At 40.3% G+C, this 20,755-nt stretch overlaps 5 protein-coding genes across 5 annotated transcripts; 3 read left to right on the forward strand and 2 right to left on the reverse strand.

Moving 5' to 3' along the window:
- Positions 1 to 1,028: 1,028 nt before the first annotated feature.
- URA4 (dihydroorotase) lies at positions 1,029 to 2,635 on the forward strand (the record flags this gene model as incomplete). The annotated part of the gene is made up of 4 exons (XM_064823984.1): positions 1,029 to 1,655; positions 1,715 to 1,961; positions 2,026 to 2,375; positions 2,432 to 2,635. The coding sequence occupies 4 exons, from the start codon at positions 1,029 to 1,031 to the stop codon at positions 2,633 to 2,635; spliced, it is 1,428 nt and encodes a 475-aa protein (XP_064676920.1).
- Positions 2,636 to 4,305: 1,670 nt separating this feature from the next.
- On the reverse strand, positions 4,306 to 4,824 carry ATC70_004685 (uncharacterized protein; the record flags this gene model as incomplete). Its single annotated transcript, XM_064823985.1, has 1 exon — positions 4,306 to 4,824. One exon carries the CDS (start codon positions 4,822 to 4,824, stop codon positions 4,306 to 4,308), a length of 519 nt encoding a protein of 172 aa, XP_064676921.1.
- A 972-nt stretch (positions 4,825 to 5,796) lies between these two features.
- ATC70_004686 (uncharacterized protein) lies at positions 5,797 to 10,008 on the forward strand (the record flags this gene model as incomplete). The annotated part of the gene is made up of 14 exons (XM_064823986.1): positions 5,797 to 5,850; positions 5,920 to 5,950; positions 6,007 to 6,018; positions 6,071 to 6,334; positions 6,390 to 6,487; positions 6,534 to 6,799; positions 6,857 to 7,028; positions 7,081 to 7,735; positions 7,790 to 7,893; positions 7,966 to 8,174; positions 8,235 to 8,559; positions 8,613 to 8,672; positions 8,746 to 9,717; positions 9,787 to 10,008. The coding sequence occupies 14 exons, from the start codon at positions 5,797 to 5,799 to the stop codon at positions 10,006 to 10,008; spliced, it is 3,444 nt and encodes a 1,147-aa protein (XP_064676922.1).
- Positions 10,009 to 10,131: 123 nt separating this feature from the next.
- On the reverse strand, positions 10,132 to 11,265 carry ATC70_004687 (Chitin deacetylase; the record flags this gene model as incomplete). Its single annotated transcript, XM_064823987.1, has 5 exons — positions 10,132 to 10,335; positions 10,394 to 10,648; positions 10,704 to 10,859; positions 10,915 to 11,065; positions 11,138 to 11,265. The coding sequence occupies 5 exons, from the start codon at positions 11,263 to 11,265 to the stop codon at positions 10,132 to 10,134; spliced, it is 894 nt and encodes a 297-aa protein (XP_064676923.1).
- Positions 11,266 to 15,893: 4,628 nt separating this feature from the next.
- Positions 15,894 to 19,011, forward strand: ATC70_004688 (uncharacterized protein; the record flags this gene model as incomplete). Its single annotated transcript, XM_064823988.1, has 5 exons — positions 15,894 to 16,043; positions 16,106 to 16,196; positions 16,255 to 16,352; positions 16,415 to 16,610; positions 16,670 to 19,011. 5 exons carry the CDS (start codon positions 15,894 to 15,896, stop codon positions 19,009 to 19,011), a joined length of 2,877 nt encoding a protein of 958 aa, XP_064676924.1.
- Positions 19,012 to 20,755: the final 1,744 nt, after the last annotated feature.

Here is a 20,755-nt window from a genome sequence, read left to right on the forward strand (position 1 = left end):
TTCAGTTGATGAACTGATCAGTAATCAGTGTTATTATCAACCTCAATTATGTTTTCGCTCTAGTTATAAATCTGCAGTCTGCAATATGATTTGGTTTGAAATAAATATCAGAAAACTTCTTTCTGGAAAGTAATTTTTCTTGTTTCGTTTTGATGCTGTACAAGGCCGTTTATATGTTGAAAGACTGGAAGAGTTAAAAATATTCCATTGCTGTATTAGATGTAATAATTAGGTCACTCGCTAGTGATGCACATGCAAAGCTATTTTTGGGGCTCTTTGCATAAGTCATAGCAATTATGGCATGCAGCGTTTATGAAACACATATCAAGCCTTACTAGAGCTTCACATTCAAAATCCAAATCAAGCATTGGAAGCTATATAAACAGAAATCGAATTGCTGGTACTTTCGAGGTGGCTGGATGAATTTAATTATTGAGATATATTGGTTCAAGAGTCGAGAATGCAGAGTAAATATACAATTGACCGCTTTGCAGGAACATGACAAAAGGTTGAATCTACATTTAAGTAACGGAAGCAATATCTGACTACTGAGTTGGGGTTGTGGCCCTCCATGTTTTATTTTGACAGACATTAGCATTTAGGCATATCCAGTCTTTGAAAAAAAATAAGTTGACAGAGTTGAGGTACTTCATATTTAATTTAGCTTGAAGCGTGCAACACCTCATGTCTTACTTAAACAGATGGATTAGATGATGCGTTGCTAGAAGCATTTGGGCTCCGAAGACCAATGTCGATCTTTGTGAACTGAATCTCGTATAAGGCAACTAACCTAAAGCGAGGCTTTAGATATGCAAATGGAAGCACTCATCACTTGGTCCTGGATGACAAAGGAAAAGAGACATGTTCTTGATAGAATATCACTCATCATACACACAAACTTTAATGTCACGGAAATCCAAAATGGTGAACCCCCTCCCTCAAATTTAAATTATCATAAATTGAAATCATGGAACTCCTCTTTCAACTTTTCCCTTTTCTTTTTCTTTTTGTTCTTTTTTCAAACAAAAATGGGAAATAATGTATCAACTAAAAAGGGCTTAAAGAAAGACAAAAGAGCCAAAAAGAGCAAGAGCATGCCTTTGCCTCCACGTATTGATCTTGAAAATGAACATTCAACCAATACAGCACATTCAGTCAATTCAATCCTACTAACATCGAAAAACAACAACCACAACAATACCATTGGCAGCCTTAATAACTACAGCAATAATACCACTAATAACAATAATACCTTGGCTCAGTTAAATCCAGATTACCCGCTCCCTAATAATAATGAAGACACTTTACCCAGAGGAACAGACCCATTCCAAGGCAAAGTTGAAAATCCACAGCAGCATAAACTCCTCGCAACTTCTGATTATTGGCCTCCTCAACAGCAAGGACAATCAGAAGGAGCAGCACATCCATTTCAAGGTCAAATAGACGATGCAAATCAACTTACAGTCGGATCCATCAACCAGTTGACAGTAAACTCCATGTCATCAGAATACTCTTCAACTACCAATATCGACGAATACATCCATCGGTTACTGGAAGCAGGGTATGCTAGCAAAGTATCCAAACAACTATGTTTGAAGTCATCTGAAGTGACAGCCATCTGTAGAGCTGCCATGGATATATTCTTAAGTCAACCTGTAATGTGTGTATGCTTTATATATTTAGCAAGTAAAAAATTAACCTTTTTATATCTTAGTCTCTATTAGAACTTTCTCCACCTGTCAAGGTAGTAGGTGATACCCATGGCCAGTTTACCGACTTGATCAGATTATTCGAGATGGGGGGATTTCCACCTAGCTCAAACTATCTGTTCTTGGGCGATTATGTGGATAGAGGCAAGCAAAGTCTTGAAAATATGCTGTTGCTCTTTTGTTACAAGATCAAATACCCGGAGAATTTCTTCCTTTTACGTGGAAACCACGAGTGCGCAAATGTGACAAAAGGTACATGAATCACAATTTTAGTCTACATCATCGTGGCAAAGATCTAATTCTGTGTGTAATCTAGTTTACGGTTTCTATGACGAATGTAAACGTAGACTTAGTCCAAAGATGTGGCGGACATTTGTCGATGTCTTCAATACACTGCCTATTGCTGGTCTAGTAGCTGGCAAGATCTTTTGTGTTCATGGTGGTCTCAGCCCTTCATTGAACAGTATGGATGATATTCGAAATATACAACGACCAACCGATGTGCCTGATTATGGATTACTGAACGATCTGCTATGGAGTGACCCTGCTGACATCGAGACAGACTGGGAGGATAATGAAAGAGGAGTGTCTTATGTGTTTGGGAAAAAGGTTATAAACGAATTCCTGTCTAAATTTGATTTGGATCTGGTGTGTCGAGCACACATGGTAAGCAAAGGAACGTGTGCCATGTTTGATTAAAGCATGCTTACATATCTGTATAGGTGGTGGAGGATGGATACGAGTTTTTCTCAAACAGATCTCTTGTTACTGTGTTTTCAGCACCCAACTACTGTGGAGAGTTTGATAATTTTGGAGCCATCATGAGTGTCAATGAAGAATTACTATGCAGTTTCGAACTTCTTACACCAGCGGATCATCCATTGGCTAAGGAAAGGCTCAAGCAGAGTAAAAATAATAAACGTTGAGTACCGAAATAGTTAGTAAAGAGAGTATTTTTCATGTGCCTTTGTTGTGATGTCTACTGTATACATCATGTGTGCGTTGTACATGTATTTTTGCCAAGTAAAAACTTTAACTATTATTTACATGATATGTGCTTGGAAATCCTTTTAACGGGCTTGCCGACTTAACCAAAATAGACAACTGTTAATTATGATGTCAAGATCAAAATAAAGCGATACCTTTATTCATCTAGATTTGCCTTGTAACTAATACAAAGCTCTGAAACGTAACTTTTCATTCAGGCTACATGTTACACGCAATTATTCATCATACATGATCAAATTTCAATGAGTAATGCTATTTCGCCCATTATTTGTAACATTATCTGATTTAGGAACAGTTGCGAACATATAGATTTCTTTTAAAAGATACAGTATTGAGTGGCTTCAATGTTATGGAAGTGCCAATTATCCTGTTAAGGAAATCTCAACTGTGTCATCTAATTTCGAGTAGAAGTTTAAGCACTTTCTTTGTCACACCTTCTATCTCGACAGCAAAGTAGATGATGCACATTTTCGGGAGCAAATACTGACAGAAAGGATGTGGCCCTAAATGCCATCAATGGTGCCAACTGTATATTTGGTTGTATGTTTATTTAGTTTATATTTAACCAAAATTAAAAAGAAACATATGAGCCATTTGCGCACACAATAATATTCATTTACCCCTGGATGTGCAGTACAAGGCTTGTGTCACTGTTGACAATCATATTTCAAGAGTAATTTGCAAGAGTAGGGACAAGGCAAGTTGGGTCTCGTAAGTCCAAGAAGGATCCTCTCAAAGAAAATGGATAAGCCTATCTTTTGAATTGTCGATAATTTTCCAAACAACTTGGAAAGTGTCTACGATGCAAGCACTGATCATTCTCTGTATAATCTAGAGAGCTTCATCATTGCGAAATATGCTAAATATAGTTTATTCTATTGTGAATCCAATGATTATAAAGGATCAGCTTGAAAATTGTAAAAGATCTCAAATGTTTAATGGCAAATAGAGACTCACAGTATCGGCAATTAGGGCCGCTTTCATTTCAATGTTCAAGCAAAAAGCTGAATATTGAGCATCAATTGTGTTATTTAGTTACGCCTCAAAAAGTAAAATTAATATACAGTCGTATTTGATGCGGATCGACACAAGCTCGTTGCGCACGTATGCTTTAAATCTGCTTTAATCAGTCAATCCAATAGTCTCAGTAGCCTGTCTGTCCTGTAACTGATTCCGTTTCAATCGTGCTGATCATAATCTTGCATACAATCCAATCCAATTGACCACATTTAGTCCTCCAAACCCATGGAGGGAGACTCTATTTGATAGAAATTAATGCTCATTTGCTCTTGGAATCCGTAAGAGAGCCTATCGAGGCTATAAATTACCAAACTCAATGTCCTCTCAAAATTGATCTTAAATCGAGACCTTTATCATCGTTATCATCAAGTGTAAATGACACGAACAGAGAGAATAGCATCCTAACTTGCATTCAAATACACAACGCTCTACTAGCTGCAATATAGAAACACCTCATTCACGCATGTAACAATGAAGCATTAAGCTATATGGCTCACTGCTTTCCAAGCACTCTCCAACACACTTCTTATCCGCATAACTCGACTGTAAAAGCTGCAGCCTTTCTTTATTATAAGCGAAAGTTTGGTTTACTCTCGTTGATGACAGGGCCTTCAGTGTCTCCATCATAACCTGAGGTTGGTGTTGGCACATCCTCCCTTCTAGCAGCATCAGCAGCAGCAGAACTGACAGTAGCAATATTGCTGATGCGAGCGTTGGTTTGGCGAATGACAGGCAGTGGAGTGCGAAAGTCTGTTGCCGTTGTTGCTGTAGATGCAGGAGCATTACTATCTGTGCTACTATTCCCACTGCTCATTCTTCGATGATATTTGCTAGTGAGTTTGTTGCTCGTCTTTGTATAGTTCATGAGAGATTTCTTGGGCTGATGCCTCTCTTGAAATAGCTTTCTCAACTCTTCTTTGCGCTTTTGGTCTTCTTCCTCTACATCGTCGAAATCGTCATCCTCGTCTCCTCCAGATGCCATAGAGGAAGCAGAAGCCTCCATGCCAGACTCGTAATCATCATTAAACGTATTTCGAAGGGGAGAGAATGGTATATAGTTAGCTGTATTTAATGATCTATCCACCATAGTAAGTAGAGTGATATTACAAGCAAACAAAAAGAGGAAATTATTGTATAAAAGAGACATTTCCAACAGCAGCGTCAGCCAATTTGGGTCACTTGGTTCTCACCAGTCACCCTAAAGCTCTCCTTTTAGATGTTGCATGAATGCTGCCGACACTTTATAAAGGCTGCCTGGTTTAGGTCATTTTGTTAAAAGGATGTGTGGCGCAAATAGTTGTTAATCATAAGCATATATCACCTAAACATAGGCTCACAAAAGACTTATCAATATGCCATTCAAGATGCGATCTTTATTGATTTGAAAAACTAGACATTGCATGCCATTAGTGTCTGCTTGGCCACTGTTGCTAATAAAAGACATTCTGCCCAGCCTGCGGAATCGACACTGAAGTCTTCAAGTAAGCAATGGAGCCACTTTTTTCATGGATCTCTATAACAACTGAAATGGAGTCAGATGTGAGCTTATCGACGTGTGTTGGTGAAACAACATGGCTCATCTGTCGTACAGCACCCAAATATATGGAAGCACTCGGTCAGTACTTGTTTGTCAATGGTTTATGCGTTCTGGTCTCAACTTTAAATGACACCATTTGAAAGACGGATTCCATAAGCTACATGTCATTCATTGTAAAAACAGTTCAAGATGAACTTGAACGAGATCTAAACAGGAACGAGAAGCATTGCATTTCTAACGAGCACATGCACACTGAGCCTACGCATTTATGGCATCCTGGAAAGCACTACTACAGAAGGCACTGTTACAAGTTTATCTATCATAAATCAAACTATACATCATACGAAAGCCTGCTGGATTGTGTGATTCAATGACCGTTATCACGCGCCGAGGGGTTGAATCCAATCAAGCGTATTTAGCCCTATTGCATGAATGAGCTCTTTTTTTTTTTCTTTTCCTCTTAATTTCACATCATTGATTTTCTCCAAAATATCAAATCATCATAATAATAGAGATTAATAAATGGATACTGCTAATCACAATGTACTGCAGTTTGTATCAGCTGCTGCCCAAGTTGTAACTATCCTTCTCCCCTTTCTTTCTCTTGCTTGTTACTGATTGTTTTTCTTTTTCTATTTCTGCTAGTTCGAGACACAAGAAGTAGAAGACATGAAAGGTAGATGCACTCACCCAAAGACCGATAGACACATAGAACTGACGGCATCTACATAGGCTCAACTAGCGGTAAATCATCCACTGGTCCTATACAGTGACTCATACTGATACTCTTGTGTAGACTTACGCTGCTCAACCGAAGCCCTTTTAACCAACAGCAGCGCTTGGGATATTCCAGACACACATACAGATCATGATACCGATACCAAAGTTACGTCAGAGAAACCAGACGTGATCCGAGAGCTATTAGCAGAAGCTACAGGCGCAAAGATAGAGGAATCCGTGACAGCATCCTCGAGCGATTCATCCGTAGCAAACGATGCAAGCATAGAGGACAAACTAAAGAGCGTATTCCATCTTCCAGCAAAAGAATCACTAAGAGGAGGTAAGAAAGCAGCTCGTTTATCGGGGTAGCAACTAAGTGCTGGCAACTCTTACAGAATGGCCATGCTACATTGTTCAGTCTGCCATCGTGCCTGGCTTTATGTATCTTACGGACAATCACATTTGCTTCTATGCTTCGCTGCCCAAAAGCCAAGTAAGTATACCTGTATTACATCCATACATCTGACTGATGTTGTTAGCTTGTTTTCCACAAATCTGGCTATTTACAACTGAAAAAAGCCGGCAAGATGAAGAGCACATTTGAACGCTTCTTTTTTGATGTAAATGACGATGTGCTGACTTGGTTTGAGAGTTCCACAGATTCTTATTCACCGTTGGGGAAGATTGATCTAAAATACGCAATTGCTGTGCGTCAATCCACCAAGAGAAAGTACGGATTTCGAGTAGTGACAATGAACAAGACATGGCATTTTCAGGCGGATACAAATGCAGCTGTAATAGAGTGGTAAAAATTTGCTTATCTGAACGAGTGTTTGCAACATTGGACTCATTGCTGTGGTAGGACGAATGCTCTTCAAAAGGCTATATTTAGGGCCAAGAATAATGGCAGTAGTTTAAAGATCACATTACCGTTTGAAAATATACTGGATATCGAGCAAACAGAGGCATTTGAATTCCAAAAGTTCCTCAAGATCAGAGCAGTGGGCATTGACGATAGCTTTGTGATGGACGAGGTGAGCCGATTGTGTAAGCTATGTATATACAGACGTATTGATGAGAATCTAGTATTACTTTGCCTATTTCTCGGATATCGAGACGACATTCAAGCGGCTGAAATTGGCATGGGAGGGTTATTCTCGTGATACAGCAGCAGCATCAGGATCCGACAAGTTACATGCACTCACGTCAGATCATGATTCAACCAACAACTCACCTTCTCTATCAATATCAGACTTGTATGATGCCGATTCGCAGCCTATCATGATTCCAGCAGCATCGTCAGCGGGATTTATACCTGCACCCAAAAGATCCAATTCAGTAGTCGCTAATGCGCTTGCTGTACCCGGTGCATTGAAAGATTTTCTGTACCCATCAGCATCATCTAGCAAATCCACAGCAGCATCTGATAAATTACAGGAATCTTCCAGTTCAGACGACGACGATCAATCCGTGGGCTGGTTACATGGGAAGCGTCGATCTGGCATGAAGCTAGTGTACGGACTTCTGGGAGGCAACACCATGGAGGGTAGTCCATCCACTGCTTTAGCAATAGATGATGAAGACGACGACGAAGAGGGGGAGGAAGATGACGAGGAGGAGCATTATAGATTAGATACGGTCAGTAGCCCACGTGCAGACGAGGCAGAAGTTCTGGATGACCGTACCATGACCAATTTTCAAAAGTATTTCATTTTGCCGGAATCAGAGAAATTATTAACAGGTGAGAGATAGTTTGTGTTGCTGGAGAGTATCTACTAACCAGCGGTGTGTGTAGTCTATCGATGCTCATTGATGAAGACATTACCATGCTACGGAAAATTGTACATTTCCTCCAACTACATTTCGTTCAATGCCAAAGGATTTGCTACCAAGGCCAAGGTAAAAAAAAAAAAAAAAAAAAAAAAAAGATGCGTTGTGATTGAACGCTTTGGCTTATGAGACTCTGTATAGATGATCATCCCTTTCCTGGACGTCATTCGCATACAAAAACTGAGAAGCAGAGGCTACATTTTCCATTCGCTCAGCATCCTTACGCAGACCAAGAAAGAAATTTACCTCGAATTTTCATCCATTACACGAAGAAACAGCTGCTTTGCTAAGCTCTTTTTGCAGCACAAAAGAGCGTTGGAGAGCCAAACGGAGCCAGATAAAGCCGAAAAGTAGGTTGATGCTTGAATAACCACCTGTTACTTGTATGCATCCTTATGACATGTCTATAGGAAAATTAAGGATTGGGAAGTCAGACTGATGGAAGACGAGCAAAAAGACGCTATTGGCCGAGTGGTGCCCAATGATGCTAGTTTGCCAGTGCTATCTCGCCAGCAAACTGAAACGATTGTGTACAAGAAGCCTGAAAAGTCGCTGCATTTTACTTGTATCACGATTGGCACGCGGGGCGATGTTCAACCATATATTGCGCTGTGTAAGGGTTTAATGAAGGAAGGACATTGCTGCAGAATTGCTACGCACGATGAATTTAAAGACTGGATAGAGGAGCACGGCATAGAATTTAGAACTGTAGGTGGTGACCCAGGAGAGCTTATGGTAAATTTGACCGAGATGGAGTAGTGCAATGTGAACTTAAGCTATGTTAATAGAGGATTTGTGTTGAGAACAACTTTTTCAGCGTTAATTTTGTTGTGGAAGGTCTTCGTCTGGTAAGCATACAGATCTCCCCCCCCCCTCCTCCATTCGCACCGTTATTTGGGATATTTACATCAGCCTATCTAGTTTAAAGATTGGATCGATGAATTGCTTACTCTATCATGGAAGGCTGTCCAAGGCACAGAAATCATCATTGAGAGCCCCAGTGCAATGATTGGCGTTCATATGGCAGAAGCATTGCAAGTTCCTTACTTTAGATCATTCCCCATGCCAATGACTCGCACACGATCCTTCCCTCACCCATTTGCCACTCCCAACAACCCTAAAGGCAGACTATACAACGATATGACCTATGTCCTATTTGATCATGCTGTTTGGAGAGCCATTGCTGCACGCACAAATTCATTCAGAAAAACAACACTAGGAATACCATCAACAAGCTACGAGAAGCTGGAAGTATGGAAGATCCCCTATCTGTACTCATTCAGTCCGAGCATTGTGCCCAGCCCACTGGATTGGCTAGATTGGATACATTGCACTGGATATTGGTTCCTGGATAACCCACAAACAGGATGGACGCCTGATCCAGACCTCAAGGCATTCATCGAAGCTCAGGACACCAGGCCTATCGTGTACATTGGATTTGGATCCATCATTGTGTCAGACCCTGTGGGTATCACGCGTGTTATCATTGAATCCGTGTTGTTATCCAATGTCAGGGCAATTGTATCAAAAGGTTGGTCGTCTCGTCACAAGCAAGGTGCGGTCAGTGAAGAAGCAGACATGCTGAGTAGACATCCAGGAACCATCATGAGCGTGCAGTCAGTTCCTCATGATTGGTTGTTTCCCAAGATCCGTGCTGTGGTGCATCATGGTGGTGCTGGTACAACTGCTGCTGGTCTTCGTGCGGGAAGACCTACCATTATCAAGCCGTTCTTTGCAGATCAGTTCTTTTGGGGAGAACGAGTGGAAGAAATGGGAATAGGAAGATGCATCAAGAATCTGACTGTAGATACTCTGTCTGCTGCTTTGAGAGTGGTGTCTACTGATGAAAACATGCTCAAAGTGGCTAACCGTGTTGGTCAAAAAATTCGTGCTGTAAGTAATGTGCATGACTAGACCGAGCATACACTACTGACACTTTTTTTTTTTTTTTTTTTTTCATAGGAAACGGGCGTGGACACAGCCATTCAGTGCATTTATCGTGATATGGAGCTTGCTAAAGCGAGAACATCGTCGTCCATTCTCAAGACGAGTAAGGGGGGTGAGGATATGATGGCATCCAGCTTTGGAGAGGAAGATCAGGATTGGACCATCATTGAGGATGTTGCCTCTGGCTCTATATCGCCAGATTCTTGGAAACCCACAGACACGGAAGAAAAATCATAAATGTATACCAGAGTTTTATTCCGAAAGAATATAGAGACATGGGATAATAAATTACCATACAGCCAATATATTGATAATAGTATTTACAAGGGAAAAAGAGGGGAAAAAAGAAGACGTCTGAACTTATACGGCATGCATCCTTAAGCTAGCCTCTGAGGTGATTGATTCAATAACATCTAAATTGAGCAATTCCTTGACGGTATATTCTAAAGAAGCTTCGTATGTATAGACAATGATTGTATCATTGATATGCATATACTGTTTAGCGAGTGCTGCAATACAGTTTGACACACGAGCAATGTCTTGTCTCTCTTCCTCAGTGATGGGCTAAACAGTGAAATGTCAATCACCCAGTCTAATGATGTCTTTTGCTTGCTATACTTACATCGTTCTCGCTGGAATAAGAGACAGTAGGATCTGATTCATCGCCAGTAATTTCGAATTTCTTGTGAATCCAAATGTATCCATTCAACCCAAGAATGACATCTACGCCACATGGTAAAGAGTGAAATTGTGATTTACAGCGTTGGACAAGCACAGGAGGCACACACAAGAACGATCCGTTTCTCAATTTGCAAAACTTGAATCCACGAGTATGGAGACCCATCGTGCCATCAGCATAAAATGCTTGAACTTCAGCCTGCTCTAGTGTCAATAACCCATTGCCATGACCAATAGAATAAGCAAACACTTACCACCAACACATCACCCTCACAAAAGAATTGCCTCATTTGCAGTTCATCTGCTTCATTCTTACGTCTCTGCACACCTCCAGGAAGACTGACTGAACTCAATAAAAGGTTGGCATCTTGTCTAGCGTTGGTATCTACTTTCCATCTTCTCATTGCGACCTATACATCCCATTGAGTCAGATTTTCGGAGACAATCAAGCAACTGAACACTCACCTCTGTAATACGACCCACTACAATATCACCAATTTCAGCTGTATAACGTGTCTTTAATGGTCTGACTGACAGTAATTTGTTGACTCTTTCCACTGCACCAGCAACAGAAGACAAGACAGTGCCTTCTCCGTCAGTGTAAGTACCATGACCTCTGTTTTATAACGCATTATATGAATATCTGTTGCTGTTGTGGCATATCCGAACACAAAAGAGCGAAGTTTACCTCATGAATTGTTGATCGGTGGTTACTGTTTCACCAGGATTGACGAGATGAACAGTTTCTTCATCGACATCCATGCGGTCATTCTTGACCTTGGTAGTTGGCACTGGTGATAATATTCTCAAATCCATTTGTAGTTGCTATATGAATCAAAGTGGTAGTAGTGGAACAAGGACGAAAAAAATTAGCAGTACGGAAAAGCTCACGCATGTATTCTGGTCAATTACAAGCCACAGTATTGAACCTCCTAAATGTCATCTGCCAATTATGCAGATCATGGATCGATTCACTACAGTATGGTTCTTGATAGTATTATGAACAGCAAAGATGTTTGTATAGCTTTCAAAGCAACTTTATAGTATGTAGACGCTGGCAATACTGCAAATTAAGCAAGATTTGTATTTAGATGTCTTTCCGCTTGCCTAAACATCTTTCATAGTTGCTTGACTAGTGCATGCCGTTTATTCAATCTACCAGTACGAGAGAGATAGCATTTTTATTACAACAATCCGGGGTCATCTAATCATTAAAAGCACAACAAACATGTAGGCAATGTACATGGCAGGAAAAAAATCTTTGTATGAAATGTCTAGGATAGATATCAAATGCAAACGCTTTTTATACTCATTCTATTCAGCTCTGTATGTATCATTATATATGCTGTAAAACATTCAAAAAAAAAGTAGACAAACAAATCATATCCTTTCAAAAATTTAAAGAATTATGTGCCGTACAAGGTGAATACACCCACCGGCAAAGCCGGCAATGGGGAAGGGGTGTGGAGGAAGAACATAATGCATCTAATCCAACACTTGATAGCGTTGATTTATGGGGGGGGGGGTTTACCGTAGCGAAGCAAAAGTGCAAAGCCATGGTAATCAGGCGTCTAATCCAACACTTGGTAACATTGATCTATATGAGGGACTGATCGCAGCGAAGCGAAGGCGCAAAACCATAGTATTCAAGTAGCAAATTCGGTTTTTCATTTCCATTATTATCATGCTTACCAACAACATAACACGTCAAAATTTGCATTAATTAGTCTTACCAAAATCAATGTGCCTCCTATTAGAATTAAAAATTGCCCAAGCTACAGAACTGCCTTTCCAGAAGATTTTAGCTACCAAAGATGTGATTTATGCTGTAGAAATAAACTCTATAAAGCAATACATAACCAAATTTGACGGTCTTCAAGCCTTCATATCTTGACATGTAGACCTTTATGAGCCACCGGAATGACGCCAAACAATTGTACTTGAGTAGTAGTAACTTTCTGACACCTTTGCTCAACTTTGTGGGCGAAAAAAAAACATGGCCAAAAATCGACCAAAAAGCATGAGGTACCCCTCATGGTTTTCATCGAAAATCAAACGATTGCATATTTTACCTTGAAAATGAAGGCTTTTACTATGGTGAATATTAAATCAAAATGTTTCTCTTGATCCAACGCAACCCCCCAAACCATTTTTATGAGGTTTTCATATGCAAGATTTCGACATTTTGGCCAAAAGCCCTATTTCAAATTTTTTATAATTGCTCATTAAGTTCAGTCAAACCATCTGTTTTACTTGGCATCATTGGAAGCGCCTTGAAAAGTACTCCGAGTGTATTAGAAAGCATCTGATGATTATTACAGTTTATATAGTCGAATATCGTAAAATAAATTAAAGAAGTCGAAAAAAGACGAGACCTGTCCAATCTTGAACAGAAAAAAATAAACTGAGTTTCAATTGATTTTGGCGGCAGCGGCACTGCTACTGGCTGACCTAAATGCCTTTCTGTTGATGACAATGATGGTTTCGATGCTGATTAAATGGGGATCATGGAATTGAAAGGGTAATTCATTAGCGCAAATACTTTTTTTTGGGCTGATTTGCCTCATGGAGGTGTCTTTTGTAATGGCAATACCTCAAAAAAGTCGCTGTAGATCTTACACAAGTCCTGTATTTACGCATGGCCAGCTTTATGGTGCCATCTCAAGAGCAGCATCAGCGAATGGACACCTCTGCCTCCTGAACCTAATATATCCTTTCTTTTACTATTAAGTGATTGTTTAAAATCTACTTGATATCTCTGATCTGAATTGACTTCGGCGAGAGCCCGCAGGGTGACACTGACATCAAGCGTAGCAAGATAGATCCGCTAGTTTGATATATACATTATACAGTAGCAATAAGTATTTACTATGGAGACTGTCTTGCCTTGGCATTTTAACATCTCCACTTTCGATATGAGCCCTATGCCCATGAGCGTTCAACAGCATTAAGCAACCAAAATCAATTTAATCTCCGTTACATGTTCTGTCCTGATTTGCTATTTTTGAAACTTTTGGGATATGATTCGACCTATTTTAAAAGGTTCGACTATAAAATTGTGATGATCATCTCACACTTCCTAATGCATTTCTAAAGTACTTTTTAAGGCGCATCAGATGATAATTGTTAAAAGATGTGTTCCGAACAAAGTTATCGAGCAATATCAAAAAGTATGAAATGAGGTTTCCAGCAAAAATGTCGAGATTCTACATATGAAAACCTCATAAAAGCGGTTTGAGGGGTTGCGTTGGATCAAGAGAAACATTTAGATTTAATATCATAACATAATAAATGTTCAGTCCTTTTGCACTTTACAATCCTAATATGGAACCTGAGTTTCAAGGCATCTATCAGACCTGGCTCATATGAGAATAATGATTTTACAATCAATCAATAAAAACCACTATTATTTCTACCCTCTTTCCTCTGCTCAATGCTGTCAATGTTTTATTTGAGCGACGTCTCAGAGCCTCAGAGATTTCATTACTTACTGCAGACATTTTATGCAACCCATGCATTGTCAATGTCCAGACTAACGTTATTAAATATAGAATGCAATAAAATATCATTATGAACGATATAGAAGGCAATAAAATATCATTACAAACGATAGTACTATGACCTGCCACCTACTTTCTATACGCTTCGAGGGCATTTACTACTGTATTGCCTTATGAAAAGGGCATGAGTTTTCCAGCTGGCCCTACCAGCCAAAATTAATTCAAACCCAGAATCATAGTCTGTTCCAGATTGGACATATTTTGATAATTTTGGACTCGATCGAGCTATTTTTGCAGATTCGACTAAGTGAAGTATGATAATCACCCCATGCTTCCTTAAGCTTTCCTGGAGTACTTTTCAAGGCGCTTCCAATGGTACTAAGTAAAATAGATGTTTTGAATACACTTATTGAATGATTTGTAAAAATATGAAAAGAGATTTATGGCCAAAATGTCGAAATTTTACATATCAAAGTCCCACAAAGATGATTTCAGAGGTTGCTTTGGATCGATAGAAACGTTTTGATTCAAGATATACCATAGTAAAAGTCTCCATTATCAAGATGAAAAATGCGATCGTTTGATTTTCGATGAAAACCATGAGGGATACCTCATGCTTTTTGGTCGATTTTTGACCATGTTTTTTTGGTCCCAAAAAGTCGAGCAAAAGTGTCAGAAAGTAACTGCCAGATGAAAGCAACCATTTGGGGCTATTCTGACGATCTAAAACGGCCTTGAACGCAAGAAAATTCAGCTCAAATGCATTCAAATTTTGCTGTATTAGGGACACTAAGGACTAAAAAGTGGGAATACCAGTATGCTGCTTGCCCGTATATGAAGTAGCTACGTGTATATGGATGTAGAACATCACATAAGAATCAGATCCACAGATAATAGGAAGGGTTACTATGTGTAAGTGGAGGGTCAAAATGAAAGTAGCAGTATTTTGATAAAATACGCAAGAGCAATCAGTAGCACGAGCTGCCGCTGCGCAGGTTGGTTCTCTACCTTTGCTACGCTTCGGTGAGAACCATCCGAAGCATAAACACTCATACGATTAGTGATTACATATCAATCAACAATCAGGGTTCCTCTTCTAACATTTTAGCTATATTAATTTTGGGATATTAGCCAAAGGCCCGCGGCAGCGCGAGCCGTTTGAACGTAGGTTGGTTTCCACCGAAGCGAAGCGTAGGTCAGGAAACCACCCGAAGTGCTGAAAGGCTCGTATACCATAGTAAAAGTCTTCATTTTCAAGGTGAAAAACGCGATCGTTTGATTTTCGAAGAAAACCATGAGGTACCCCTCATGCTTTTTGGTCGATTTTTGGCGATATTTTTTTGGTCCCAAAAAAGTTGAGCAAAGGTGTTATAAAGCAACTGCTAGATGAAAGCAACTGTTTGGTGCTATTCTAAAAGCCCACAAAGGCTTCTAACATGAGAAATTGCAGCTTTAACGTACCCAGTTTTTGCTGCGATATTGATATTTTCAAGTAGTAGCAGCAGTTTTACCGTACGGTCTGCCCGTATCGGAATTGCTCCATGAAAATAAGAACTCATGTTTAGTCGATTCATATAAAAATCAGTTCAAATGACTGATATTGAATTCGAGAGTTAGTGGCGCAACGTTAAACCGAGAGCAGGATTGACATGTACACATTTCATGACACTCCATGAGTCAATGTTTGTGGCAAAGTACATGACCTCTTCAAGACCTGGCTGCACTCCTATTATAGATAAGCTCGAATCAAATATGAAGGTTATGTCTATATTTTCTGGTGGAAATAGCATAAGAAGCAACCCATTTAGTTCATGACGTGGTATTGTTCAATCAATGTAATTGGTTCTAGGTGGGAAATAATTTTTTCTTTATTTTGACATTGATTGATAGCTCTGCTCTCTTTTCCCCTTTTTTTCTTGTTATCATACACTAACATCAATCATCATGACTGGACAAACAGAGTGGCCCGCTAACAAGGTCCGTGCTACCTTTATCAAATATTTTGAAGACAACGGCCATGTTTTTGTGCCTTCCTCTTCTACTATTCCCCACGATGATCCCACTCTCTTGTTTGCCAATGCTGGTATGAACCAAGTAAGTCATTTTTTTTGCCGCAGTTGATCGCCCTGCTTGGCTGTACTCATGCGACAATATAGTACAAGCCCATCTTCTTGGGTACCTTGGATCCCAATTCACCCTTGGCCAATGTCAAGCGTGCCTGTAATTCTCAAAAGTGTATCCGTGCAGGTTAGATTTTGGGTAACAATAGACGTGTGATTGCCAGTTGTTGACATGGATCATTTAGGTGGTAAACACAACGATCTCGACGATGTCGGTAGAGACACTTATCATCATACCTTCTTTGAAATGTTGGGTAATTGGTCTTTTGGTGATTACTTCAAGGTAAAATTGGGATGTGACCTAAAAATTGAAATGAAGGAAAGGCGCTAAATCCATGAAATTAGTTGGAGGCTACCAAGTTTGGTTGGGAATTCTTGACCAAGGTGATTGACCTTCCTGAAGATCGTCTCTATGTTACCTACTTTGGTGGTGACGAAAAGATGGGTCTTCCTGCCGATCTTGAAGCCAAGCAAATGTGGATGGATCTCGGTGTCGAGGAAAAGCGCTTGATTCCCGGCAGTGTCAAGGATAACTTTTGGGGTGAGTTGTAGGTTGCTTTTGATCCGAATTTCGTAGTAATCGTTTTATTTTTTGTATAGAAATGGGTGAGACAGGTCCTTGTGGTCCCTGTTCCGAAATCCATTACGATCGCATTGGTGGTCGTGATGCTGCTCATTTAGTCAACATGGATGATCCCAATGTGCTCGAAATCTGGAACCTTGTTTTCATGCAATTCAACAGAGAAATCGACGGCTCTCTTCGTCCTTTGCCCAACCAGCACATTGATACAGGTCTCGGTCTTGAGCGTCTTGTTTCTATCTTGCAAAACAAGTACTCCAACTACGACACTGATTGTTTCACTCCATTGTTTGACAAGATCAAGGAATTGACTGGCGCTAGAGATTATACCGGTTTGTTGGGTGAGGAGGATAAGGATGGTATCGATACCGCTTACCGTGTCGTTGGTGACCACATTAGAACTTTGACTTTTGCTATTTCTGATGGTGGCGTTCCTAGCAACGAAGGTCGTGGTTACGTGTTGAGACGTATTCTCAGACGTGGTGCCAGATATGTTCGCAAGTACTTCAATGTCCCTATTGGTACTTTCTTCTCTTCTCTCGTCGACACCTTGCTTGAGCAAATGCACGAAGCTTACCCTGAGCTCGCCAAGAAGGCTGCTGATGTCAAGGCTATCCTTGATGAAGAAGAAGTTGCTTTCTCCAAGACCTTGGATCGTGGTGAGAAGCTTTTCGAGCTCTACATGAACAAGACCAAGGAGTCCGGATCTTCCGTCCTATCTGGTGATGATGTCTGGCGTCTTTATGATACCTATGGCTTCCCTGTCGATCTTACCCGTATCATGGCTGAAGAGAATGGCTTAGAAGTCAATGAAGCTCAATTCGAAGCTGCCCAAGAAGCCGCCAAGAACAAGTCTCGTAAGGTCAAGGGTGGTGATAACGGTCAAGGTGTTGTCGCTCTGGATGTGCACGATCTCGGTGCCTTGGACAGCAATGCTGCTGTCCCCAAGACTGATGATAGCTACAAATACTTGTCCGGTAATGTTCAAGGCGACATCAAGGCCATCTTCTTTGAACACAAGTTCTTGGACAATACTGCCGATATCCCTGAAGACCGTAACTTTGGTCTCTTGGTTGACAAGACCAACTTTTATGCTGAATCTGGTGGTCAAGAATACGATACTGGTTCCATCATCACTTTGGATGGCAACACTGAATTCGTTGTTGAAGACTGTCAACTGTATGGTGGTTATGTCCTCCACGTTGGACACTTAAAGTACGGTCAACTCAAGTTGGACGATAAGGTCGAGCTGTCTTATGATGACAACAGACGTTATCCTTTGAGAAACAACCACTCTGCCACTCACATCCTCAACTTTGCTCTCCGTGAAGTCTTGAAGGAAGACATTGATCAAAAGGGCTCTCTTGTCTCCCCTGAAAAGCTCAGATTCGATTTCTCTTTCAAGAACCCCGTCAATGTCAAGCAGTTGGCCGAGGTCGAGAAGATCTGTGATGATTTCATTTCAAAGAACCTCAAGGTGTACTCCAAGGAAGTGCCTTTGGCTGTTGCCAAGGCCATCCATGGTTTGAGAGCTGTCTTTGGTGAGACTTACCCTGATCCCGTTCGCGTTGTCTCTATTGGTTTTGATGTTGACGAAATCACCAACGATGTTTCCAACCCCAAGTGGGGTACTACCAGCATTGAATTCTGTGGTGGTACTCATGTTGCCAAGACCAGCGATATCAAGTATTTCGTCATTCTCGAAGAATCTGGTATTGCCAAGGGTATCCGTCGTATTGTTGCCGTCACTGGTGATGAAGCTGCTGCCGCTCATCGCAATGCTGACGAATTCGTTGGCAAACTCGATAGACTTGAAAAGTTGAGTGGTGCTGAACTCGAGGCTGAATTGAAGGTTGTCAACAAGGAGTTGGACCTCGCCGTCATCTCTGCTGTCTCCAAGGCCCACTTCCGTGAACGTTTCACTCAAATCAAGAAGGCTTTTGACAATGCTGAAAAGGCTCGCAAGGCCGAACAAATCAAGGAAGCCAGTGATGCTGTCAAGAAGTACTTTGAAGCCAACCCTGATGCTCAATACCTCGTCACTGAATTGCCTGTTGGTAACAACTCCAAGGCTTTAGGTGGTGCTATCAACTATGCCAAGGCAAACTTGAAGGATAAGGCTGTCTATGTCTTGAGTGGTGATGAGGCTAGTGGCCGTGTTGCACACAACTGTATTGTGGGTAAGAACCTGATCGAGAAGGGTTTCAAGGCCTCTGACTGGGCTACCGTTGTCTGTGAAAAGGTCGGTGGTAAGAAGGGTGGTAAAGACGATGCTGCTCAAGGTTCTGGTGATAAGATTGAGGCTTTATCTGATGCTTTGAAGGCTGCTGAAGAGTTTGCCAAGTTGAAGATTAGTGCTTAAATATAACATTTATTTTTTTTTTCTTTTCATAAATATTCTCTCATTTTTGTAATAAATTAAAAACACATCATTTTTAGGTTTAGTACCAATTCGCGTATTTTAGCTTTTAATTTAGATGAGATATTAGCAATGCTTATAGATTTAAGGTTTAGATAACTGCTAAATACATAATCTTGTACCTGTTACAAGTGCTCAGCACCTGCAGAGATTATACGAATCGCAATAGAGGATGCAAGGAAGATCAGGCAAGTGGATGTCTGCATTTAAATTGCGGTTACACCCCATATATCAAATGTTAATATAGCATGCTTCTCTACCAAGAGTAGATAGCGGATCAAGCAACCTATAGCACTTGGATTGCCCAGGTGTCGACACAGAATGTGTGTGTATGCTGTTTGAGCTCAGAAAACAGCATACACAGCTATAAATGTGCGGCTAATCTTTTGAATTTGAGCTGAACAGTGCCACTAAATGTTATTTTTTTGTACAGCAAGGCAAGGTTTCTCAAGAGATATACACTAGTCTAGCCAACGGATTTAATTTGGTCAACGTGGTCTACCTTGCTCATATGATCCAATGTCATTTATATATATATATATATATATATATGGAGCACAACAATCCAGATCAAAAAATGGAGCCATTCTTTTTCCTGGATGGTATCGTTTTGCCGAGGCAAGTGGAGTGTCTGAAAAGAGACATGTGTACCTATTTTTAAGGAGATACTAAAAAGAAACATGCAACAGTGATTGGATATGATGGTTTTCACTCAGTTTATTGGGTTGAAATATAAAGGAAATTTTTGGCAAATACAAGAAAAAATCCCTCATTTTCGTTTTCCATCAGTTGCACAGACAGTAAAAGAACCGTGCATTGTTTCTTGTCCCGCAATTGCAAGGAAGGAGTCATAAAACCTATGGGCTGTTATCGTGAGAAAATAATGGGAAAATCAGTTGGATACGGAGAAAAGGCAGAAAAGGTCAAACTATCAAAATGTCTTTTATATGAAAACAGGGTCCATATATGAAGAGAATGTCTGAGACATAAAAAAAAACCAAAGAAATTATATCATCTATGATATACTAAAAGGACAACTCCGTTTATACGAAATGTTGTGATTTTGCCAACATCTAGAACCATTTGACAAGACGACATTTGCTCGCCTGATGCATCATTTTTTCTTTCCAGATCCAAAATCTATGCAGGATTTTTTTAGCTGGTGATTCTTGTCCCTCCATATATGAATAAAATTTCTGGATAAAAAGACACAAACGAAAAAAATTTGTGGACTCCTCTCCGTTTCAATCGAAAAGATCAAGCATTGGTTAGAAGGAATATTTGGTACAACCGAATAGCAAATGGTAATGGACATCGTTCTTCACTTGATGCGAGAACAGCAAGGACTGTTAGATAAGGAGAACATGTACAAGATGGAAAATCCAGGAAGATGTCCCAGTGGCTCGAGATCTAAAAGATCAGATAAACGTTACATTCAAAAAAAGAACAAATGTACATCACAAGGGAAAAGAGTTCAACTATCTACCGGAGAAGAGGCCGAAGATCGGTCAATAGGATGAAAGAACTCGTTGATACCATTGGTTGGATCCGTGGGAAACTTGATTTGAGAGGCGCTTCAGCTTTGATTCCTCTCATCAGTGAGTTTCAAGTACACATGTTCCAAGTTTGAATTGGCAGAAGCCTGACATAAAAAATAATTCAACATGTGAAAGGATTCATCTCTTCT

Source organism: Mucor velutinosus (genome assembly GCF_035048745.1).
Source record: "Mucor velutinosus strain NIH1002 chromosome Unknown tig00001542, whole genome shotgun sequence".
Classification (NCBI taxonomy): Eukaryota; Fungi; Mucoromycota; class Mucoromycetes; order Mucorales; family Mucoraceae; genus Mucor; species Mucor velutinosus.